Consider the following 27,081-nt stretch of genomic DNA (forward strand, 5'->3'; position numbering starts at 1 on the left):
TGTGGAAGTATTTTAGATTAGTTTGGAGCCAAAAACTCTTAAGAGTACAAATTACATGTGTTTGTACTCATATGTTCACAAAATACTTATTTGATTAATTGTGTGCTTTTGTAGATTCAAATAAACTAAAAAAAATGTAAAAAAAAAGAGTTTAATCTTTCATTTTTTTCCCACATCTGGCCTGGTGCATATCTGTTAATAGCTACAATCAGTAGTGTGATCCACAGAAAATAGGAAGCTACAGGCTTGTAACATTCTAAAAATTTGACCTTTTTGAAAATATTATTTTCCCTGTGTGGCTAATATCCATAAATTGGTACTCTCCAACTCTGGGCCTGGAACTCTGGTTTTCAGCTTATTTTCTGGCCCTCCATCAACCCTAATTTTCAGTTTCCTCAATGTAATGGGGAAGGGGGGTTTCAGCAACTATTTCTTACTTTTTTCTATTTTTCCTTGCTCTCTGCAGCTGCTCGGCTTAACAACATATACAAAAAAGGGTGGGTGGTATGGGTCAGGAAGAAAGAGCCAGCCCTTTTTGCAACTGGTAAAAGAAACTGAGATGGATGGTTATGACTGTCATGTGCTGCAGTACCCTACTACTGTATTACATTGTGTGGTTTGCCAAGTTTCTATGGTGCCACGGTAAATGGGGTTTGCTTACTCTTTACTGTACTACAAAGTGTTATTTGACATATTAGATGTTACAAAGTTGTCATATTAGTCAATGACATTTTGTTATTTACCATTTTCTTTACTATGTAACATTTTATGATAATTGAATAATGACTTTTATAATAACCAAACCTAACAACAGATATATGTCATTGGTGTTATCTGCAATTGTTGGTATATTTCTGTTGTTGGTAATATCTATATGTCATTCTTAATGGATGCATCCACTTGGTGACATCCTCTAACTTTTTCCAGATTTGCTGATAAATTCCTTCAACATTTGTCAAAACTTCACTATCCATTGCAGTAGCTAAATTACCTTGAGTCTAATGACTACTCTACAAATCATTACTTACATTACTAGCAAAAATATTGAAAATGGTGCACATAAAAATGTCACATAAAAAGTTACCTGGGAAAGGTAAAACTACAAAATAACTTAAATTTGTACTCACTAACATAGCTATAACATTTCTTGGTTTGTATAATTTCCTTTTACTTGAATTGCTTCTTATCAATGTTTATGCCCTTGTGCAGGATTTTACAGTTTAAACATAAACCGATGAGCTAATGCTAGGGACTTCCTGGTAATAGTGTCACTTTTTATATTTTGTAAGCATAATGTGGAAATTACCTGCAAGTTAACTTTCAGACGTCATTAGTATAGAGCGTTAGAGCAGGTTCTAAATATTTTTTACTTGGAAACCAGAAATATTAGTAAATTTTAAATTAATTTACTTTACCATCCTGATATTTCTGTGTTGATTTGTGTCCACTAATTTCTCCTCTGCTACAGCATATGAGGCCCTCTGACAAAACTTTAATGGGACCACCCCTTCTTACACCCTCCAGTGACAGCTGAGGCCTGGGGGCCCATGCACCAGAGTTCATTTAACAAATGCAGCCACCATTACCCCGCCCCACAGTGTGGCCGCCATGACATCTTATTCCCTTCTTCATCTACATATCAAGTGCATCCACTTTGAGCTTCATTCTCCCCCATTTAGGATAACACAATGGGTATATAGGTTACAGGTTACCACCTACAGTGTTAGGTCTTCCTCTACCAAGCACCAGCCTGCTGTCACTCACCTTCTTGTATGTCATATGATGTTAAGTTACACACATGAAGTCTCCGGAGTTGAACTAAGGTGAGTGACAGCGGGTGGCTGCATGGAAGAACTCTGCTACTTTGCATGGTTGGAGAGGGAGAGAGAGCCAGAAGGCGACTTTTGTCAGTTTGTGGGTTGGTTGGAGCACAAAGCCCCCCAGATGCTATGTCTTTGGACATCTGGACTATAAAGCTTGTGCAGACTGATGATATAGTGACTGTGGCATTACATCAACCAATCTTGGTAGGTCTATGTACATACATTCAATATTTATTGTTGAAAAAGATCTTTTACAATCCTTTCCAACAACAAGAGGATGAATGAGCGCCATTCAGCTCTATGCGAGGGGGGCACTCTGCTGTGCTCTCTCCCCTTCACTTTACGTATTATGATCACTTGACATTCATGGATCCCCCAGGACAGATCCATGAATGACGTCGGACGAGCGCTATACATATACCAGATTCCCATCTGATACTAGCCCTGGGACAATTATCAGACAAGAATCATCTGACGCGTATGTAGCCTAAGTACTGAGCTGGTGGAGAGGCGGGTGGGTTAGTTTAGGTTATTTTTTTGGGGGGGATATCTGTTACCTCATTTAAAATATACTTATGCTTTAAAGCTTCTCACAGGACAATAGCAGTCTTAAAGGGCATACACTTTCATCAGTTAAGCTGGGTGATCCAGCAATCCTGGAATGTATCTGGTCCAGGATTGAAAACATTTACTAACAAATAGCAAATGATTTTAGGAAATCCACTCCAGGTTTGCTGGATGACAGAGACTGTCATTTAATTGTTACCTTCAGCATTCCACACTTTCAGGAGTATCGGATGCCTGTTTCATTCTCTGGCCATCACATTCCTTTTGTCGCAGCAATGACATACTGGTTTGGGGAAGGAACGACACCACATAATAGGGGGACACAGAAATCGACCCTCCTGAAATTGTAGAATCCTGAAGTGTATCAGGTACAAGTGTACCTGGTTTGTTCAGGCATGGAATGGGGAAAGAATCTACTTTCTTGATTGAGGTGTTTGGTTAATAAGGAAGACAAGTCTGTTGTTTTTTGTGACCATGTGACCATTTTTAGGGACTCTTAGCATGGTAATTCTGCCATGGTTCCTTGTAAAGTTTTTGTCCATCCAAGGGCTTTTCTTTCGCTGTAACACAATGGGCCTGATTTATTAAAGCTCTCCAAGACTGATGAAGGTAGAATATCATTGGTGGTCAAGCAAACCAGGAATGGATTGAAAACATTTGCCATTGCTATTAGCAAATTATTTCCTAAAAGACAATCAATTCCATGTTTATTGGATCACCCAGGTTCTCCCATGATCTTTTCCAGTCTTGGAGAGCTTTATTAAATCAGGCCCAGTGTCCCTTGCTCCCTTTTTTTGCACTGACTTTATTGCAGTCATTCAATTATATTATTTACATTTTGTTGAATAAACACATTTTTTATTAGCTAATGCTAAGTTATTATCAACAATTACTGCATTCCAAGAAAATTCTATTCCGTACATTGTTAAATGTTGTAGTACCTGTTTTTTGCATTTGTTCTGCATTTAGTGAAATTCTTTTTTTTCTTCTTTTAATTTTATGAACATCTAATTTAGGACACACAATGTTTGGTAATTTCGGAACTTCCAGTAAAAAGTGTGATTCCTCCTAAGCATTGCCTAATATGTCTCATACATGTTTTCACTTGAAGTGTTTCCCCTTTTGACCTTCTGAGTTTATTTTAAGTTTAGTTTTATCTTTTTGATAATTTTTACTTAAAATTTTAGTTTCCTGCGTAACATTGCTTTTAAACTCCTATAAAAGTACCTTTAAACCTTCCTAATGGCTTTGATCCTGCACTTTGTAAATAATTTTCTTAGTCCCTGTAGTGTCACCACAGGGGCTACAAATATGTATCATCAGGATCTAGGAGGAGAAGGAGCCCAAATTATCTGCCATTCTCTGTGACCAGTGGCCATCAGATACAGAGGGCTTGTCATTGCAGGCAAAACAGGGACTGGGACTACTCTCTGTACTGTGCTCCCAGCTTAGCTCAGTCATCCTGCTTTTATCTAGTGCTATACAGGGTACTCGTACTCTGCAGGCATGCTGTACATTATATTGTTTAGGAAACCATTTAACTTCAATTTACTGAAATCAGAACAACCCTCTATACGGTATTAACTCTAAACTCTGAGCAGACCTACAACTTACATTCCTCTCCCTATGCTAAACACATCTCCTACACAGGTTTTCACTAACATATGTTATCAGTTCTTCTCTGCCACTGTTGACAGCACAGTAAAATGCAAACCTCAGCTTCTTTTATTGTATCTGTGCTTGTGCAGGCACATCATTAGCCCAGGAGGTACAATATTATGATATATGAACTGCTTTGTGACTCTACTGAGTGTAAGTTTAGCAGATAACTGTGTGAAATAAACATCATGACAGCAGAATAGTAAACCTTTGCAAGAACAGGGGATTAGTCGGCTAATAGCACTTCCTCTCACACACTGTATCAGAACATAGGCATTGCTGGCCGGTCTGCGTTTTTATACAGACTGGCCTAGGAAACATCTACACATGCAGCTGAAACTAAATTACTAACAAGGTAGAAAGCAAATAGGCACGGTCAGCACAAATGGCGAAGTAGGCTTGATGATTCTTGTAATCCATCAGACAGTAAATGTGATGTGCTCAAGATATCTGCTGCAGCTTCTAATGCTTGATGTGTATAAAGAATATAAAAGAAGTTCAGTCTAACTGCTTTCATCACAGGAGAGGACTCTCTTTCTACATGTGAACAGTAAAAAAAGATAAGGTTGGAATTAAGCTTTATGTATATAGATAGCTTTGTGTGTGTTTATCTCATGTTTACTAATGTATTTTTATTTCTCTTTTATCACATATTGACATATTATGCAAAACTCTACTCTCTTGGTTAGTCCGCCAAAACTAGGATTCACGCCAAATCAGGGCTGTCCTGTGCAGCCAGCCGGCTCCTTTATAAACTGGTCATGTTAGCACATTACAATATGCACTCTTTTCATAACATTGTGCATCTTTTTATATAATGTGCATTTCAATAGAGGTAAACACGAAAATACAGATTATTTATTAATCATTTTGTAGCCTGTTTATTTCACTTTTCCTGTTTGCTGTTGGGTGGAAAAGCTTTCCTATTGCTGACCTTACATAGACAGTAGCCACTGCGCTACTGAGAGAGAGAAGTAAATGGATTCTGACAGCATTATTACTGCTTCTGTTTTTGAAGTGAAGATAAGCCTCATTTGGTCGGTTAGTTGCTTGTTTGGGAAGGATATACCACTGACATTAGTCCTCATGGACATCTTAAAACAGAATAAAAGTTTTCCAGCCTCATGCAGCTGGTGGACTATTTCCTAAACACCAATGCCTTGGGGAACGGTAGCCAATATTACAAAAAGTAAAAAGTTATTTTAAGTTTGAGTTATACGTTTTTTGTTATCTTGGGAAGTTTCCTTTCTGGATAGCTGGGCTTTAAGCAGTTGAATCAGTATCTTTGATTGCAAGAGAAAATTCCAACCAGTTATGTGTACCAATGTTCTTTTTGTAATAAACACCCGAGGAAAGGGTCGGTTTTCATTTAAAAAATCTGATAATATTAAAAATTATCTTCATATATTCGTTCTTGAACGATTCTGACAGTAACAACAAATCCTGTATGGGGGAACCCCTGGTATATTTACTATAATCACAGCTCACAGTATGTTAACATAGCAGTCAGTGGGAAAATGGCCAGTGAAAAGAATGTCACCTTTACAGATGCCCAAAAAAGATAATGGTGTCAGTTAAACTTCTATGTGAAGCACAGATTTCTCATTTTCTAAACTGGTAAAATCTTCCATTACTTGCTGCTGTGACACTTAAATCTTCATACCAAACTTCCCAGCACCTGGAAGAAGAGATATCCTATAGCAGAGACAGGCAAACTGCTAAATAGCTCTCATGTAATCTTTCACAACCAAGTACGTTAATACTCATGATGTAATGTGCTAGTAGCAATGAGTGTGATTTTATTTGCTTTAACACAGCTAAACAGCTCTTCATGTGCTAAGCATATTTTCTGTTACCCAAGGGAGGGTCTCCTAAAATAGGGTGTAACATAATGCCCCTGATTGAGTAAACAGCTTAGTGTTTACTTGTTAGGCTGGGCTTTTTCAAGAAACGATATTCACACGAAATGTACCATTTACCAATGGAGGCGTCTGGCTTGCAGGGGATAGTTAACAACAAATGACTAACTTGCTTTCTAAAGACACTTTCATATGATTTCCTTTTGTTTTCATTAAAGATTAACAAGATACTACTAAGCTGTTTGATGGACTTTAATTCTTTGAGCATATTCAAAACATAGTTCATTTTATATCCAATAAGTTTTTATTAAAATGACAAAATGTAAAAAGGAGATAGCTGTGAATTATATAGGGAGATCACATAAAGATTAACTTTTTCATAATACGTATAATATGCAATATGCAAAGCCATACATTACCTGCCATTAACAAATAACAGAGTCTCAAATAAATGGTGAAACTTTTAATCAGATGTTTTCATTTTAAATATACATAGAAAAAGAAAAATAATGTGAAGAAATCCAGATGGCTGCTATAGTAAATAAAATGATAGAGCAATTCTAGAATAGTGATCATGGTGGTAGTCGGAGTAATAATATGGGAGGAAATGAGTATGTAAAAATAAAAGCATAGGTAAGATAAGGTAAGATAAGGAAAGGATAACATAACGGGAGGAATTCAAAAAAGAAAGCAGAGGTCTAACTTACCAAGGTGTTCTGCATAGTTTAATTGAAATTGTTGAAAAGATGGTGTTCTGCTAAAGAAGATACACTCAAATGGATCTTTTTTATCTTCTGAAGATCAGGGAGCTTTTCATAAAATCTTTGCCTGAGAAATTCAATGTTTGCATGATTGGAAAGGCAGAATTGAATATTCATAGGTTCTTTTAGTAGCTATAAAGATTTTTAAATCATTTAAACTGACATTATTCATGAATCAGGTTTACCCTGCCCAACACAACTTTTCATGATATTCAGTCCCAGCATTATATGAACTGAATCATATACCCTCACCCAAACTCTTCTAACTTTGGAACTATCCGTCAAAAATAGCCAATTGAATTGCACAGCTAAAGAATATTTGGGATTGATTCAGCCTTCAAATTGTGATTTTGGACTATAAACCACACTTTATTTTATACACATCAAGCATTAGAAGCTGCAGCAGATATCTTGAGCACAGTGACTAAAGCTACGTACACACGTCAGATTTTTATCGCCCGATAATCGGCATCGGCCAATTATCGGGCGAAAATCTGCCGTGTGTACAGTCGGTGTCGTCCATCGTCCGGACGACCGACCTGCCGGATCCACGGACGATGGACGACAGCCGATCCTAATGAAAGGGAAGGGGAGATCCTTTCCAACGACAAAAAAGATCGTGAAAGATCCTTTCCAACGACAAAAATTGGAAGTGTGTACGCAGCTTTAGGTAGAGGGTTGGCAATATAAGTATGAAATTATACCTGAAACATAGAGATTTGATCTTTAGTCAAATAAAGGCTAGAAGGTGGTTTGCAAATGTTTGCTAAGGTATGAAGGCAGAATTTTATTCTTATTGTTTGTAGTTTCAAGAGATAAAACAGGTAACACATTAATTATAACAATTTGCTGACAGAAGGTACAAGATGACTGATGCTGTATGTTTTTTGAGGCCTTGTATTGCACAAGTATTATCCATATGTTACATTATATAGTATGGTAGTCAAACCTCACTTATCTCCTTTTCTTTCAGTATAACCGGGTTTGGATCCCTGATGCAGATGAAGTTTGGAAATCTGCTGAAATCACAAAAGACTTGAAGATTGGGGACACTGTGCTTTACCTACGCTTGGAAGATGGCTCTGTAAGAAAGGGAGGAGGAGAGGGTTATATTTCAAAAGACGTTAAGAGTTGTTGCTTTTAACAGCGATAAATAGTGGAATATTAGTACAATAAGTTAATGTAAATATTAATAATTACTTGTATTATCGTAGGACCTGAAATACTTAATTGAGAAAAGTCTGCCACCTCTCAGAAATCCAGACATTCTTGTTGGAGAAAATGACCTCACCGCCCTCAGTTACCTACATGAGCCAGCTGTTCTCCACAACCTCAAGGTGCGATTCATGGAATCCAAACTTATCTACACCTACAGTGGTAAGCAAACATTGTGTCACAGCTACTTGTTTTTTCATGTTTTAAAGGGTGAAAATCATTAACTCATTTTTTCCTGAATGTTGGGCTAGCCGTACAGGAGAGCTTCTGATCACTCATTTACAAATAATAAGATATCATAGATTCAGCTTTTTTTTTTTTACCTGATATTCTCCTTTCTGTGCTTAGCTTCCCATCATGATGTGTAATGCCAATTACAGTCAGTGGATAACATTATGACTTTTCCAGTGTCCCTAATCCTCATACTGTCAGGGGTGATTCTCCTAAGTTAGCTATACGCTATCATTCATTCAACTGGATGATTATTAAAGGCTGGGTCTACACGGACATTTTTAAAAATGCATGTAAACATTCCTACTGTGTTTATATGCAATTTGTGCACTTTTATAAGCGTTTTAAAGCTTGTGTTTAAAATGCTGGGAAACATCTATGCTGCGTTTTCCTGCATTTTTACCGCATTTACATTTACATTTCAAGCGCTTATAACCGCAGAAAAATGCGTGAAATCCCCCCATTGAAATCAGTGGAAGCCTTTAACTGCATTTGCTCACGTTTTTTGGTGTTTTCCCGCGTTAACCCCGTTTTTTTAACGTTGCAAGCAGCGCTTTAGAATAACACTCATAAGGAAACGTCCTGGTATAGTTTAGCCCATTGGAATGCATAGGAATTTCAAACATGGGCTTTTAAAGCCTTTCTGAGAAAACCCTGGGGAAATGTCCATGTAGACTAAGCCTAAAAAAAATCAGCATAGCATTGGTTAACAATTACAAATTTCACACAAATTTAATTTAATCACTTTTGTTTGGTGCAGCAAAACACCTTCCAACTGTGAAACATTTCTAAATATTTACCACTACAATAAAATGAAATTCAACTTTTTTCATAAAAAAATGTTAGTAGGAAAAAAAAAAACATGAAATTATTTATAAAGTCAATGAAAAGAACATTAGTGTGTATCTAAACCCAAAAACAAAAATGTTATGTTTTACATCATACCAGACTTTAGGTTGGGTGGTTGTTAATTTTTTTCAGTTTTATTTTTTTATTTTACCGGTTAATCTTTCAAATAAACTTCCCATCCCTAGGCAGCTACACTTATCCTCTATTATATCTACGGTATGTAGGGGGTCATTATTGCCACTTCGGATCGATTTCTGCCTTTGTTTATTACACGGGGGGTGCAAAGACTAGTAAGTTACATAAAAAGACTATTATTAGATCATATAAAGTGATGAGGACAAATTCAAAAGTATCTTAGACTGAAAAATGAAAACAATGCAGCCATTAAAGTGGTGGTAAGCTATATTATACAGTATTTCATTTTTGGGTTCAGTTATAATTTTATAATCTACAAATAACATTAACTTTTAGAAACCTGGTAGGCAGCATATTACTGTAGACTTTGATGGTTTGATGCTTTGGTTCCCTGCGTATCCAAGATTACTCTTTAACTTACTGTATATGCTCTTAAGAGTATACCTAAAGTATTAGCTACACTAATCATATTTTTTAAATATGTCACCAATCATAAGGTCAGGTTCAGACCCACTGTAAGATCGAGAGGACCCACACAGCTCCCTGCAGCTGTCAGCTTGCCAGCCACTTGGTCACTCATATGCTTCTTAAAGAACCAACAACATCTGCACATTTGTCAGCTTGCAGAAGTGAGCGGTTTTATTCAGGGGTGTAATAGGGCAGGCACAGGGGGAAACCCCACACATGCCTACTCTTATTTTGCAAAGAATTCTTTGGTGGTCTGTGGGGGCCGCACCAGCCAGAGCCACAGACCATTTCTCTCATATGGAATTGCAGGCTCAGGACGGTGGGTGGGATGTCGCTCTGAACACAACCCGCCCACTCTCCCATCGCAGGTCTGAGTGGGTTCTGGTATCATGACATCACTCTGGGGGAAGTTTCTTCTCCTTTGGGTGACACATAGGCAGGGTGTAGTGGGGCGGACACGTGTACATAAGAATGATGAGCATGCGCGCTCGCCATGGATAGTACCGTGCCCATCCTCTTTTTTTCCGACTACATCCCTGGTTTTAGTACAGCTCACTGCCCCTCCTATTCATTCTCTATGGACCTGCTGCCTGGAGAAGCTACATGTACTGACACCCAAAAGCCAAGGGTTCCCTGGCATGAGGAAGCTGGAAATGCACAGCAACCTCATGGCCAGTGTAAACATTGCCGAACAATAACATTTTTTATACACACTGTATACAATAATATAACAATAAATATGATATAATATTAGAAATACTGACAAAGAGCAATAAGGGAAACATATCATTAAATAATCTTAACAGTTGTTTTAAAAAATCCAGTATTCTGTTCTAACATTGTATCAAATTGACCACAAGTCTTACAACATGTTACAGGTCCTCAGTAATACATGCCTAAGTATTAATAATATAGATTTAGTTTTTTGATATTTTGGTATGTGTTATATCACAATGCAGAAACATTTACATATGCTTCTGCCATGACGGATAAACTCAAGAATGAAAAAAACTCACTTTAACTATAATAAATAAATAGTTGCAGATCTGCTTAACAAATACACCTGAACAAATATGATCATGTTCACACCATGGTTAGCTTTAGCTCAGGTAATTAGAGACCCTGTAATATAATTCCAGAGGGTAATATTTCTTTTTTTAACAGTTTTGGCTAAAATTAGGTTTATTTCTGCAGGTGTGTTGTTTTACTTCATTTGTAACAGATTAAAGCAGTGTTTTCTAACCAGAGTTTCTCCAGAGGTTGCTGGGGGTTCCTCAGCTAAGGAGAAATGTGTGACTCTTAGTCCATTTCAAATAATACCAATGATTTTTTGGTGATCTGTAATGGTGACATTCTAACCACTGGTCAGCAGTAGAGGAGGCATTCTTCCTAGCACCACACTTATGTACTGTGAGCTGTGGATATAGTGATTATACTGAAGACCTGAAAGGTATTTCAAGGGTTCCCTTGTGTTAAAAAGGTCAGGAAACACGAATAAAAAGTTCAAGGAGGGGAGATAAAATAATTGGGTGTGTAACAGGATAATATAAAGCTAGTTTATTTCAATTTAATACCTTAGAGCTGCCTGATTAAGTGTTAAGGGATGTTTTTATCTTGTTTATTAGAATATTTGATTTTCTTTTGTTCAGTTATCCTTGTACATACATTTTAAAGAATTATACATTATGCCCATTAGACATATCAACTGTTAGAATGTTTGCTTTTGGTCTCAAGCATCATTGCTGAAAACTTTTCTCCCAGCGATCAGTCAGAAGCAAACCTGTGCTAGGGAAATCTGAAAGTTTATGGGCTTCTGTTCAGATCAGTTTGAGAATGTTCTGTTTTTGTTTTTCCATGTAGGTTTATGAGGATACAGGGCAATGCATGGTGAATGCTACAAATACATGATGAATGTCTGTAGACATGTGTTAATAAATGAATCCTAATGCAATGCACTCTGTATTTGTTGGGTGGCAAATACAGTTCTGTATTTGTTGGGTGGCTGTGATGAAATATGACTATTCCTAGTAATGACTCTGCAAACAAAAGAAAACTCACAATGCCATTTCAGCCGTTGGATAATATTGTTAAGCCAAGAAAGCCACTCTTTTCTTGCCAGCAACTGTTAAGTTGTTGATTCCACTAACAGTGGATCTAGAGCAGTGCTTTTCATGTACTTGGAAAGAAAAGCTGTGCAAGTATAAAAAAACAACACAGGTAATGACACATATTAAAGCATATCTTTACCCAAGAATAAAAATTTTATGTATTGTAGCTCACTTAATTTTTTTTTTCAGGTTTGTTTATGTTCACCTGGTGATGTTGCCAGTAACACAGTATCTTTCCTGAACTAACAATTGGTGTAATTTGTATCCTGAATCCTTGGAGATGCAGTGTTATTAAAAATACATTTTTAATACGTGCAAACACATGTTTTTAAAACTTGTAGCACTTGTCTGAAAACTGAAATAAAGTGACATTATTAGTCACTTGATTTTCCATGTTGTTACAATGAAAAATTTCGCTCCTTTTTTGCTGCACCAGTTCTTCCCGGAAAATGACCTCTAAATAGCTTAGGAACTTAAAGCAGAACTAACCCTGTTTATACATCACCTGTCCCTTTCTGAAATAAAGCCCCGTAAACAGAGCTGGACCTTAAGGTAAAAAGTATCTCTAAATCAATTGTTGAGGAATGAATGTTTTTTTATGAAACAGATAGGGTCTTTCCATATGTAACACATTATATTATCACATGATTTGCAAGGAACATGACAGATTATAGGGAAATAAGGACAGGCCTTTCATGTACTTTGTGTTATGCGCTTCACTCCCACACCCACCTAAGTTTACATGTATCAGTTCAGACTGGTAGCACAGATGAAGCAGAAATTGTATGAGAATTGGCATCAAGAAAAGGCACTTGCACACCCAGCAGTACTAAGATTTTGGAAAAAAATCTATGAAACATTGGCAGTAGTCTGGGAAAGAGAAAACTGCTGAAAGCCTGGCACATGCACCCAAGACACCCAGATAAACATGCTCAGGTTATATATTACACATGTTTTATATAATTTCCAGACAGCAGCACCTTTAGATGACTAGACTCCTTCTGGTTAGAACACAACCTAATTTTTTTTGCTGCCCATCTCCTGGCAAGTAGAAATATGTCAGCAGAAAGTCATAAGACAAGATGCTTAACACTTTCCTAAGAACATAAAAGACGGTGGACTACAAGACTTCTTGTCATTTTAAAGTATTGACTGAAAATTTACCTTTTTCCTGCAGGTATTATCTTGGTTGCAATCAATCCTTATAAAGAACTTCCAATATACGGGGATGCAATTATCCATGCATATAGTGGGCAAAATATGGGAGACATGGACCCCCATATATTTGCTGTTGCAGAAGAGGCATACAAACAGATGGCCAGGTATCTTTGGGGTATTTAAATAAAATCAAGGTTTTCTATTACTAAAAAGATTTGTTTTACAGTCCTTCCAGGTTTAAAATATACTTTCATATGCTATCAGCCCTTTTGCATATAAAATAAAGGCAGCAGCATGGGTGGGGGCACATTGGGATGCCACAAATCTTGCATTTCACTGCTGTTCTCAAAAAGAAACTTTCCGCTATGCTAAATTGTGATTTTAGAAGGTTATAAGCAATGACAACTTTTAATATACAAGGCAATATGTAAAATCTTCCTATCCAAATCTAATTCAAACTTAAACATTTCTTTCCAAATCTGATAGAAGTGTTTTGCAAACCCATGAGGTACAAAACATGATTATCCGTGTAAAGATGCTAATGCAGGGGTGTTAAACTCAATACACAGAGGCCGAAATTAAAAACTTAGACCAAGTTGCAGGCCACACTTGAAATTTATTGAAAAAATTGAGGACGTTTGGCTTTCCCATTAGATATAAAACATTTTCATATGGAAACAAGGAGGTTTTGCTTCAATTTGGAACAAGCCTATAGTAGAGAAATAAGCCTAAGAAATGTTTTAAATTTTATTTAGGAAAAAATCTTATGCCTCTTTCTCTATTCGCTAATGAATGTCAACTGAGGAGGGGGCTTCTGCGTCTTTACTGACCACGGAAGATGCTTATAAAATCCTGACCATGTAGGGGAATCCTCCCACGTGTAGGGGAAGTGCTGGAAATGCCAGACGCGGCCAATGTAGGGCTAAATCCTATGAGTGCCTGGAACTCCCTCTTCACTGAAAAAACACCACTACTAAAATTCCCTGCGTCTCAAAAAAAAATGCGGAGCTTAATGTTATGAGTGGCTGGAAGTCCCTCTTCACTAAAATAATGACAAAAGTATCACTTGTGATTCACAGAAAAGTGTTTCTTGGAAATAATCATATAAGCAACCAGAGATAAACGGAAAGCAGCAGAGGACAAGTTAGGCTATGTACAGATGAGCAATAATTGTCATTGGAAAGATCTTTCACGATCCTTTCCAATGACTAACGACTGCACTATGCATGAACAAGTGCTGTACATACAGCACCGTTCCGCAATATGGAGTGGAAGGGGGAGAACGAAGGAGCGGAACCCCGCTGCACTCTCTTCCCCTTCGCTTCTATTAAGATCGTTTGTCGTCCATCGCCCATAGATCCTCTAGGACGGTCGTTTGGACGATGGACGACTAGCGCTGTACGCATGCCAGATTCTAGTCTGATATTGGCCCTGAGCCTTGCACATGTGTATGTAGCCTTAGGCAATGAGAATACTTGTGCCCACTATTGTCTATAGCTGTAACCATAGTAGTAAATGTTGGATCAGGATATTGTGTGGCAATAGGGTTACTGTGCTGAGGAAAAAATTTTGATCAATCCCCTGCATATTACTGCATGCTCTTCTCATGTGTTCTTGTTTCTTCTTATTGAGATTAATTGTTTTACTTTGCCAGAGAATGCAATGTGAAACCAAATGAATCTCTGCCTTCATTTGGTTTCACATTGCATTCTCTGGCACAGTAAAACAATAAATATAGTAATAGCTAGTCAGTATAAACTCTGCGTGGTCCACGCATACGCTGCTGTTCAGTATATACGAGTGATGCCACTACTACAATTCCCAGCATCACTTGCATCTATAAAATGCAAGGCCACTCATAGGCAGAGAGGCCGCTGGTCTAGAGACGCGTGTGATGCCGGTAATTGTAGGTGCGGCATTGTACTCGCATTTATAGAACAGCGGCCCGCGCTACTGCAATCTGTACTAACAGCAATTCATATCAGGAATTCTTTTGGGGACCAAAAAAATGACGTGTCGGACCAGAGTTTGACACTCCTGTGCTAATGGATTGAAAATAATCCAGGGCCCAAGGTACAAACAATTCACCACTGCATGTACAGTTAGGTTTTGTATATTGTACAGAGCTTGTTCTTTCAATTGTCACTGTAAACTATCATGAAGAATTCTTTCCATTGACAATCATCTGACCTCTGTATAGGGCTTTAGTGATGGTATCTTTCTCCATTACCCAATTAGGAGTATTGATGTTGCCTTTTTAAAGCTGCATAAAGTGAACATTTATTTGTCTTAATTAAAGTATATCTCTAAGTCACTTAGTGTTAGTGTGTTAGTTCCGCTAAAAACATCTGCTTGTATGACATTTCTAGATCTGAATAAAGTAGAAAAATTTAGGAATCTGGAAAGTTTTTAACTGTTATTGTTATATTATTTTATCCAAGAAATAATAGGAATCAGTCCATTATTGTGAGTGGAGAATCTGGAGCTGGGAAGACGGTGTCAGCAAGATATGCTATGCGTTACTTTGCCACAGTCAGTAAATCAAGCAGTAAGGCAAATGTGGAGGACAGAGTATTGGCATCTAACCCAATAACAGAGGTAAAAATGAAAAACAACGCATGTTATATAAGATAATTTCTTATATTATATTAGAACATCTATAATCCTCCTTTTTTTCTTTTTTTTTTTTAAATATACACAGTTTTTATGACATATGGGACTAGTGGGAATAGAAAAGTTTTTGGACCTGACAAACAAAAGAATTTACTAGCATATTTTTATGCCAGCTTTCAGTTGTAGTATTCACTATATGTAATGGTGAGGGCATGATTCTGTTGCCTATTGTAACTATTATTTAACACTATAATATCCAATATAGATATGACCTACCTAATAGAGGGTGTTATTCTGTGAGTGTTTCTCCATAACATTAGATTAGTTTCACTTTAGGAGGGTAGTGTAGCATACCTTTGCAGAATCTAATATCCTGCTAGGGGCTTGGAGAATAGGATATGGCATCTGAGGAGAAGGTGGACCTGAACTGGAGGAACAGGTGAGTGAGGATGTATTTTCTGAGCTTGAATCTAATTACGATCTGGTGTATTTAAGTGGCCTTAAGGCCTAAATTCTGGAGGAGTCTTGGATGATTGGTGCACACCCCCAGAAAAAAAACTTTTTATAGAGTAAGAAGAGAGTTAGGATGGAAGTCTGAGTCAGGGACATTTTTCTACAAAGCAACAACTGGAATTAAATTTCAAGATAAAGAAATTGCTTGTAATCGTTAAAGAGATGAGGTGAACTAAGCCTGATGTTTATACTGTTCTATAATAAACCGGTCCTATTTGCTAAGCCAGCCTGGGACCCTGGACGGTTTATGCTGCCTGACAGTGCTATTTGAGATACTGCAGTGTGCTATAAGTAAGGGAGTGAGAATTGGGCTTCTATGCTGCTGAAAATAGGATTTCCATGTAAGACCATAGAGCAGGACTGGAGTCTTTTAGGGTGGCTGTATTTCCTATAGGAACGATAGCCCCAGACCTCAAGAAATGTCTAGGTGGAGAAAAAGTTTTGACCTGGTTGGAGCATTTCAGGGCCCCATGAACCTTGCTTGCATTGGAAGCCAAAAGGATCAGCTGCAAGTGCAAGTTGCTGGAACTCTTGAGTATGAGGCCCCAGAACTATTTAGAACATCTCTTTATCAGAGTCTTACACACCCTTTATTTTTTATTAATCATTTTAAACAGGATTTTATGTAGTCCCAACATATTATTCAGCGCTGTACAAAAAATAGGGGTTGCAAATGACAGACAAACACAGACAGTGACACAGGAGGAGGAGAGGACCCTGCCCTGAAGAGCTTACAATCTAGGAGGTGGGGAAGTAACACACAATGGTAGGTTAGATATGTAGTGGTGGGAAGTAGTGAGGGTTTCAAAAGCCTGAAGAAGACAGGTAGGTAAGTTTGAAAAAATGGGTTTTGAGTTCTCTTTTAAATGAGCAGAAAGTAGGAGTAACCGTATAGGATTAGGAAGACCATTCCAGAGAGTTGGGGCAGCTCTAGAAAAGTCTTGGAGCCGTGCGTGTGATGAGGTTATGAGTGAGGAAGTCATTAGTAGGTCATTGGAGAGAGTGGCTAGGAGAATATTTTCCTTACCATGTCAGAGATGTAAGTGGGACAATAACTGTGGAAGGACTTGAAGGCAAAGCACAGGAGCCTGAATTTGATTCTAAGGTGAAATGGAAGCCAATGAAGAGAACTACAAAGAGATGCAGTGGGAGAGGAGTGGTGGGAAGGATAGATGAGTCTGGTTGCAGCATTCATAATTGATTGTAGAGGAGAGAGTCAGGTTAGTGGAATACTAAAGAGGAGGATGTTACAGTAGTAATAATGAAAACAGCGTGTACAAGGAGTTTGGTGGTCTCTGGGGACAGGTATATTTGATAAAAATTGTAAAATGTGTCTTTTGTTTTTCTTTTTCTTTTGTCAGAAATTTTTAAATAATTTGCATTCTTTGTGCAAAAATTTTATTCTTGAAATTAATTTGCTCATATTTTTATAGGCTATAGGAAATGCAAAAACCACACGAAATGATAACAGCAGCCGATTCGGAAAATACACAGAAATTAGTTTTGACAGAAGATACCAAATCATCGGTGCCAACCTAAGAACATATCTTCTAGAGAAGTCCAGAGTAGTGTTTCAGGTGACAACAAGGAATATACAAAAATATATATATTTTAATTATTGAATTTTAAATTTGATTGATTTTAAAATATGTTTCCTTTTTTTGTTTAGTCAGAAAATGAAAGGAATTATCATATATTTTACCAGCTCTGTGCATCAGCTTCCCAGCCTGAATTCAAGCACCTACACCTGAGTATGTATCAAAACTTGCTTTTTAAACTGGGTCCCCTGGCGAAACCTAGAAAACACAATTGTGATACCTATAGCCCCACTTTTCACATACCAGTATGTCCAGGCAGAAAATTTTAACAACAGTTTGTGCTTTGTTGAGACAATATAAAAATTGGAATTGCCTTCCTGCTTCTTTTATTCCCTCATCTAGCATCCCCAATGTACCTGTTCCTGAATCCTCCTAGATGGATTAATGGAGCACACCTGTAACCACACTGGTCCTGGAGTCTTTGGCCATGCTAAGTTAATGTGTGCTCCTTTTAAAATGAAAAAAAAAATGTGCTAAAGAATATGCAAAATGTGAAAAAAAATCTTATGTTGCTTAGTTTCTGGTTCTTTTAGAACCAACTGCCTTAATGTGTGCACCGCTTTACTGAACAATTTATACACTTGTGTGTAATTGTTTGGGTTTCACAGACTAAAATTTGTTGTAATGTTTTACCTGTGTATTCTTCTTCTTCTAGTGAGTGCAGAGAACTTTAACTATACAAGTATGGGTGGCTGCATAGAAATTGATGGCGTCAATGACAGGAAAGACATGATTGACACACAAAAAACATTTCACTTACTAGGTAAGAATATAAAAATGTGAGATACAGTAATTGGTAATTCATTAATTGGTAATGAGAATTAACATCACCTAAGATTCAAGAGTCAAGAAGCATTTGTAACTGGTGTTGACTAGGGGCTGGGCAATGAAGCCAATAGAAATGGTTCATTATATGTTATTGGTGGAGATAGAAATGGTGGACAGTGCGCCAACATTTTCTTCATCTAGTTTCCTGTATGTTAGTGTAACTGTTTATTTTTATTATATTTGTTGTAGCTGCTTTTATTTTGTTTTCATATTTATTATATCACTTTAAAACCTTTTGACTGTCCTGTCAACTCATGGACAGCTATTATCCCCATTTAATTTTGTAAGGCTGTTATTTGTTACCAGATTAACCTAGACTTCCTTTTTTCTTTGTGGCAATTGGCACAATGTTTAGGTTTCAATGTTGACTTTCAGATGGATGTCTTCAAGGTTCTGGCGGCTATCTTGCATCTGGGAAACATACAGATCAAGCGTGTTAGTGACGACAAGTCATCAGTCAGTGTAAGAAATACAAGCTATTGTAAATTCAACTACTGCTAATACAATGATGATCTTCTGCTTGGCTTACAAAACTTTGTAAAAATAACAGATAAAGTAATAGACAGGCAAGTGTTTCTTATACAGAATACATCAAGAAAGTTTGTTTTGTTCCCTTCAACTTATATAGAGAAGCTACATTTACTTTAGATTTCACCTTTTCAATCATTTTATCATTTATCTTAGGGTATGCTTATTAAGTGTTCAAGACATGGTTTATCTGTATAAACCTTTGTTATGAATTAGATTTTTTGTGCACATCCTTCTTTTTATTATTATTTTATTAAATATTGCAAATTGAAATTTGAACTTGAAATGAGCTGTGTCAGGCATTGGCATATGATGTGTCGCTATAATAGATGGTGCTGTCTATCTAGTAGAAGTTAGTTGTGTTCAACTGAGCTTGTTTTTTTAATGTTAAAGATGTTTCACAGCCTATCCAAGCTTTTCATCAGTTCTACCAGTGTAGAACATTCCCTGGCCTTTATATTCACACAGCCTAAACACATTCATTCAATCACAGTGGAAGGTGGCACTGCAGATGTAGATTGTCCAAGACCGGGAGGTGGGACATTATGCTCAATCACCCTTTTCTATTAACACAGTGCCATCCTTGATGTCAGGAATGTGTTACAAATTCGAATTTCATGGCTGAAGGTGTTAATTGTTGTTAGGTAGAAATATTAAAACTGCATTATAGGTGGAAGATGAATAGTATTGTAGGCCCCCCACCTGTTCACCAGGGATAGGATTATGATAGAACAGGATGGTTCACTAAATATACAATGACCTGGATAAATCAGAACCTTTGCAGATGGAATGGTTCTGTCATTCGTTCATGCTTTGGGTCAAGGGTGGTCTACATAGCACATGAATACGTCCCTGAGTATAGACAGCTCATCTTGAAATGCAGGGTAATGTGCTTTACACATCTATTAAAATACCTTAAATAAAAAAAGATGGTGCATTTATTTGTTGACTTACTTTTAGGTTAAGTATTTTAAGATAAGTCCTATTAAGTCCCAATGAGAGGACTGGTAAAACAATAGAAGTAGATGCCCCTGAATATTTAGGTTTTATGCACAATAATCCACATAGCTGTCAGTGTCGTTGTTGTATCAGTAAATTGTCATGACTCTTTCTACGTATTAAAACATTTGCCGTACTGTTTTCCTTTTATTTTTTTAGAAAAATGACCAGCATCTGCAGATCTTTTGTGAGCTGCTGGACCTTGACCCAGAGAAGGTGGCATTATGGCTTTGTAATAGGAAAATAGTAACAACGTCAGACACAGTCATCAAGCCCATGACAAAACTGCAAGCTGACTATGGCAAGGATGCTTTGGCTAAGAAAATCTATTCTCATCTCTTTGACTTTTTAATTGAAAAAATCAATAAAGCTCTGAGGTTCCCGGGAAAACAGCATACATTTATTGGAGTTCTCGATATTTATGGGTAAATAGTCTTTACTGCTTTATTCTTATCTACATAGCTTTTTTTTAAAAAAAGCCTTATAGATTATAATGAGTAAACCAATTTTTTTTATCTTTTGGGGATTTGGATGAACATAAATCAGTGTATTCTAAAAGGACCAGAGTTGGTCCTCCACCCATTTCTAATGGTGCTTTACCCATACTCACTAAAATGACAAAAACTGGGCTGCATACAAACAGTTGAATACAAAGTTTTTTTGGAGCTGTCTTGCCTGTCAATTTATTTATGTTTTTGTCAATTGAGTCCCAAATTTTACACAGACCTGATCAACAGCACAAGCCAACCTGGTGACCTGGCTTTTTCCTGTAGATGAGTAACATCCTCGCTACCTCTGCATGTAATTGGACTGTGGAGGACTTAGGATGTCCTCTGTGCCCCTGCTTATTATCAGCATGTTTCTTGTTGGCTACAAATGCTACCTACAAATGCAGGAAACCTGATTGTCCTCTACTATTGTCCCCATCTTCCAGTATGAGTTCTAAAATAGAAAATAAAAAATATATAAAGAGAGACAAATATATATATATATAGGTAATTAAAATGGCTGAAAGTAAAATACTTTTAATGTCATCTTAACAAATACAAAACTACATTTAGTAGTGTTTCACTTTTCCTTTCTGAAGTTTAGTGTAGAAGCAGAACTTGAATATCCCAACTATAAAAATAAAGATATACTCCGCTTTAATCAAAAACTGTCCCTTCAGCAATTCCTTTCATTGTCATCATGCTGGCCTAGGCTTAGATTAATACTGTACTAATGGAATCAATGTCACTGGTAGGAAGACATGTAGGAAGACTGGTAAGAAGACATGAGAAAATATGTTTTTGTGATTTAATTAGAAAAAAAAAATCAGTGGGTCCCTAGGGATGCGTGTGGGGTGATTGGCAACTTAGAGTTATGCTTTAAGGGTCTAAGTTAAGGCACAACATTTGATCCAGTGGATTTAGTATTTTAAATACTGACCTGAAACAAGTTTACAGATTAAGAATTATTCAATCCTTCCTGTATTTTTTTCTTGCATTCTTGTTTCATCACCCAGAATGCAGCAAAGCCTGCCAGACAACCAGCATTTTAGAAGGAAGTTAGCAATAAAAGCCTACAATTTATTGTATTCTTCCATGTTCAGCTTAATCATGATATAACTCATGCCATGGATGATTTTTATTATGTAGAGAAAATATACATATCAATACTATTTTAAAAAATATATGTATTATTAACCAAGAAGCTAAAGTGTGTATAATATTATTTTCTATTGCCAAAATAGATAAAGAGTGGAAAGTTTAAAAGATTGTCAGGATTTTACTGTCTTCTGTGGAGAAGATTGTCCCTATTTTATAGAATCTAGAATCTCTCCAATTACATATCAAATAAATATAATACAACTGTCTGTTTCCGTAGTAAATACTGCCCCACCATATTTTATTCGGTTGTTATAGGATGAGGAAATGAGGAAAAATCTCCCCATGGGGGTCACAGACAGAAATAAATTACTAAAATGTGAACTCTTCACCACTGTATATAACACTGTATATAACACCTTTCAAAGCTAAAAATCATATTTTATGGCTGTAGCTTTATTTGTGCAATGTTCTCAAGTAACAATGATTGTATTAAAACATCAGTCTCTTCACTATAGGTTTGAAACCTTTGACGTCAATAGTTTTGAACAGTTCTGTATAAATTATGCAAATGAAAAACTACAACAACAGTTTAATTTGGTAAGTACTGTTAGAGTCATTTCCAATTCAGTACACCATGGAGATCATAGAAATCTTGGGATAGGGATTGGGATTCCTAGACTTTTTTTAAAGCTAAACTTTAAGCTTCACTGCAAAAGTACATAAAAAGATCTATTTCTGCCATCTTATTGAGTTAATTTTAATATTATTATTAATAAACAATATTTACATGGTGCCAACATATTATGAAGCACTGTACATTAAACAGGGGTTGCGAATGACAGACAGATAGAAACAATGACACAGGAGGAGGAGATGACCCTGTCCTTATAATCTGGGAGAAAGTAGCACATTGTCATGTAAAATGGTTTGCAGTATAAATATTGGCTTGTAGCTGGTTGTTAGCTTGCCAACCACTTTGAAATTTGCCTGCTTAAATTTCTGCATATCTGCAGGTAAATTCAAATCCCAAACAGCGGCAGTTATTATTATTATAATCTTTCATTTATGTAGTGCCGACATATTACGCAGCGCTTTACAAAGTCCATAGTCATGTCACTAACTGTCTCACAAAGGGGCTCACAGTCTAATGTCCCTACAATAGCCTAATGCCATTATCACAGTCTAAGGTCAATTTGGGGGGAAAGCCAATTAGCCCAACTGCATGTTTTTGGAATGTGGAAGGAAACTGGAGTTCCTGGAGGAAACCCACACAGACACGGGTAGAACATGCAAACTCAAATACCACATAATGAAATATAATTATATAAAGGTGTAAACATTTAAAGTAGTTTTATCATTTAAATTGACTTTAAACCTTTAAAGATTTCCATAAAGCAAAACTAAACCTGATAATATAACAAAAATTGTGGGCATATTCTTTATTGCAGAAGGGGAAGGTGATGTCTCTTCTGCAATATGACAAACTTACCTGCCTGTTCACAATTATTTAACTTAACTTGCCTTCATTGCCAGCGCTAAAAGCTTTACCTCTTTCATGTTCGGAATCTTTGGCAATCTTGATAGGCCAGGCTGAAATAATGCAATTCCCCTGCACAAAGTTCATTCCCAGGAGTCAGGTATGCTGGCTTGTACATGGATAGTGTACATTATGTAAAAGATTGCAAACAGACAGGTACACTTGTTTTATTCCAGAAGAGATTAAGCATGTCCCTTTGCAATATAGAACCTACCTGTCCACAATTTATATATTTATACGCTTTGCTTATGGAAATCCAAGTTTTTAGGGAGTTTGTAGAATACCATTGAAAAAATGCAAATTCCTTTGCCATCTTGCTCATCCAAGAGCCTGATAACTTTGATCTGAAGCATGTATACAGATCTATTTTATTCTAATTTACCTGCAACATGTGGTTCTAAGTTACAAACTCAAATAGTAATGACACTATTGGAGCAGAGACTAGAAGAGGTTTTATTATAACATTGGATATATTCTATAAGCACACAGTTCCTTTATACAGGGCTTTTCACACAGATGTTATTTTATAAAAACACTAGCTGGTGTTCCGTTAACTGCTGATCAGTAATATTGGAATACAGTTACTTTAATAACCCATGGAAGATGTTTTCAAACCCTTCTGCTGTCATTCCATGCCCTGTTTACTGTCTGAGGGAGTGTATCTTAATGATAACTGTCAAAAACCGAGAAATATTACATACTGCAGATAGCATGAAAAGTTGAAAAACAGGTTTTGCAGGTAAAGTATAACCGCCGTCCCACAGTGGCACCAGATTACTTACGCTTCACCACTAGTAATCCCTCTATACATTGCTTTTACAGTTCAGGCATAAATAAAGATCTAGCTTCCACTTACTTTCCATCAAATATGCAGTGTATGGGGATACATGTTACATAGAGTGGAATGCTATGTAGACCAATATCACAGTAGAAGTAAAAAAAATAATTTCCTAAAGCATATCTGTCATGTGACATAAAGTCTGGGTGCAAAAATTTTGAATTTGCTTTTACATCATCATTTTTACAACACGTGCCAAGAATTTACTGGGGAAATTGTTGCTGTTCTAGAACTGTCTGTTTAATATAGTACTTTTTAGTAGAGTGATTTAAGTCTTAAGCCATTTGTGGTGACAGAATTTGATAACGTTTTATTAGTAGATGTGAAATGTTAATGGATGTTTGTTTCCTGCATTCCCTTTGGATGAGAAATTATTTCTGAATTGCTGTAATTGATTACTGCCCACTGCAGTACTGCACAACAACTGCTCTATGCATGGCACCATTAAATAGGACCAATGGGAAGGTAATTATTAGGTTGCAAAAGGAGTAAATGTTAGATATCAACTAATTAGACTTCAGCTTTTACAATCAGAAGTGTTGCCCATCATTTGACATCTTTTAGGGGGCCATGGTCATGCTTCACCTGCAGAGCTGATGACCTACAATTATATTGGAATTTATTGGACTCCTTGCCAATACCCACAAACTTAGTGGGAGATGTCTAGAAGACACTGGGTGCTTAGTAAAGGAAGGGGAAAGAATAATAATTTTTGATTGGGTGCCATGTGTTATCACTCTTAGCATTTTGCCTACTATCATATCAAATAAAAAGGCATGGCGTGAAATTGTATTTCTTACAGAGCTATAATGTATATTAAATTTGTTTTCAGCATGTCTTTAAACTTGAGCAAGAGGAGTACATGAAGGAAGATATACCTTGGACTCTTATAGACTTTTATGACAACCAGCCTGTCATTGATCTCATTGAAGCAAAGATGGGCATTTTGGAACTACTAGATGAAGAATGTCTGGTGGGTAGTTTTCTAATTATAATAAATCGTTTTTTCCCCTTTTTTATTTGTTTTTGTCTATATATATATATATATATATATATATATATATATATATATATATAGATATAGATATTGTATATATAGATATATAAATATTTATGTATAAATAAATATAATATTCTATATAATAAGTCAATTATATTGTTAGTTGAGTTCAAACTTTAAGCAAGACCTTAGAAATTGTTCATAAACAGTTCTTGAACCAAACTCATCCTCGTTTTCATCCCAACACTCCCATGCATGCCAAGAATATACACTGAGTTTCCCATGCATAGTAAAGTGTACCTTAAGGGGTAAGGCAATGAGTATATTAGGAGATGGTAAGTTTCCAAATCAGATTCTGCAAGAGTCAAAGCCTGTTCAAAACCTGACGTGAATAGCCTAGAGAAGATTGTATGCTTTTCTAAAAGGATGAGTTTTTAAATTGAATCGTCTATAGGATTGGCAGACAGGAGGAGCAGCAGATAAGGAGTGAGAGGCAAGGTGGATGAGTCAAGGTCAGTAAAAATTGGAGAGGTGCTAGCCAGTTGGTTGGCAGGCCATATAGAAGCATGCTATAATGATCAAGGTGGCATTTAATAAGGGCATGCACTATAAATATTAGAGTCATTTATGAGGAATGGGTCAATAGAAATGTTTTTGAGATTAGGATGACAAAAATTGGGTGGTAAATGAAAGCAAAGGCATAAATTAGAAAGCAGAGACAAATATTACACTTAAGCAATGCGCTTGATGTGTTTGGGTTACTGGGGAATTACTATCAACAGAAATTTGCGTTAGAAGTTTATGTTGGAGGTGTGCACAGGGACAAACCTTCCACTCACCTCCTCCGGTCATTGCTTTCCCTGGATATGAGATGGGATGATCCTAGATAAATATGGATGGGTGGAGGTTCACTTCCACATGCACACCTCTTCTACAACAAAATGCCTGCATGCCTGCAATTTTTTTTTGTGGAACAGTACATCTTATTGTGGGCTGCTCGTGGGTGCGACTGGATTCAGGACTGCCTTTTGTTACAGTTAAACTTTTATGGTAATTGGGGGCCTCTCATGGTACTCTGCAGCAATTATTTGGTAAATGAAAACACTGATGAGCACCTCACACTTTACTTGTGAACAGTAGTGACACATTTACTTTAGGGCACAGAAATGATTTTGCTGATTTTGTAGTTATTACCTACACTACATATTTGTACTTTTTTTTTATAGCTGCCACAGGGTACAGATGAAAACTGGTTGCAAAAGCTGTACAACAACTATGTTAATAAGAATCCCTTGTTTGAGAAACCAAGAATGTCCAACAGATCATTTATCATCCAACACTTTGCAGATAAGGTAAGCTAATAAAGTAAGCACTTCCATAGAAAATACACCTATGCGGACTTTTCGCAGTCAGATTCTGTGGATCTGCTGTACAAAGTTTCCAGGGTCATGGCATCTCACTTTTCATCTTTGAGTGTTGAATTTGAGTGGTGTCCATGGAGATCTGCAGTACGACCGATTATCAATGAACAAAAGTTGTTTTTCCTTAAATAAAAAGAAAGTGCACCTATGCTCAGATAGGGAATAGATAAAATACAGTAACAAAGTTTAAAATGTAGCTCTAGGAAAAACATTCAAAGTTTGTGCTTATCTTTTCATGCTAACGTCAATGATTTGTATTACTGTCTAAAGTCTTGTATTTGATCTGCACAGGTAGAATATAAATGCGATGGGTTTTTGGAGAAAAATCGTGATACAGTGTATGAAGTATTGATTGACCTGCTGAAAACTAGTAAGGTTTGTGTGATTCACTTCCATGTTCATTTATAAACTTGGAATAATAAAAATACATGCACACAATTTATTTGAATTATAGGAACACAACCATGCACCCATTACAGCTCTAATAAAACCCTTCCTTATTGCTCTTGATATAGAACATTTTCTTTACTATGTATAACTAAAATGGGGCTTTTTATAGGAAAGCCTATAAACGTTCATGCTAAAATATGGACTATGGAAAACTAACACAACACATGGCACTTATGCCACAAAAATAACAAATAATAAGTCATGGAGAGAAGAGTTGAAACTTGTACGTAGAGCTAACAAAGTATTTATAATCCCTTTTTAAACCTGTAATCAATTTCCTAAAATCATTTGCTATTATTTTGCAAATGTTTGCAATCCTGGACCAGATCCATTC

General features: G+C 36.6%; 1 protein-coding gene across 2 annotated transcripts in view; it reads left to right on the forward strand.

Annotated features, from left to right (window-relative positions):
* The window catches only part of MYO5C (myosin VC), a 66,572-nt gene that overhangs the window by 7,081 nt on the left and 32,410 nt on the right, over window positions 1–27,081 (forward strand). The window contains exons 2-14 of one of the 2 annotated variants that reach the window (XM_072402373.1): window positions 7,643–7,753; window positions 7,884–8,046; window positions 12,853–12,997; window positions 15,275–15,431; window positions 17,393–17,536; window positions 17,629–17,710; window positions 18,213–18,320; window positions 18,741–18,847; window positions 20,072–20,337; window positions 22,017–22,098; window positions 24,709–24,849; window positions 26,103–26,228; window positions 26,589–26,672. In XM_072402373.1, the coding sequence (XP_072258474.1) occupies window positions 7,643–7,753; window positions 7,884–8,046; window positions 12,853–12,997; window positions 15,275–15,431; window positions 17,393–17,536; window positions 17,629–17,710; window positions 18,213–18,320; window positions 18,741–18,847; window positions 20,072–20,337; window positions 22,017–22,098; window positions 24,709–24,849; window positions 26,103–26,228; window positions 26,589–26,672 (1,716 nt within the window). Of the gene's footprint in view, window positions 1–7,642; window positions 7,754–7,883; window positions 8,047–12,852; window positions 12,998–15,274; window positions 15,432–17,392; window positions 17,537–17,628; window positions 17,711–18,212; window positions 18,321–18,740; window positions 18,848–20,071; window positions 20,338–22,016; window positions 22,099–24,708; window positions 24,850–26,102; window positions 26,229–26,588; window positions 26,673–27,081 lie in introns of those variants that run through there. The other variant, XM_072402374.1, reaches the window with a different exon arrangement.

Source organism: Pyxicephalus adspersus, chromosome 2 (assembly GCF_032062135.1).
Source record: "Pyxicephalus adspersus chromosome 2, UCB_Pads_2.0, whole genome shotgun sequence".
Classification (NCBI taxonomy): Eukaryota; Metazoa; Chordata; class Amphibia; order Anura; family Pyxicephalidae; genus Pyxicephalus; species Pyxicephalus adspersus.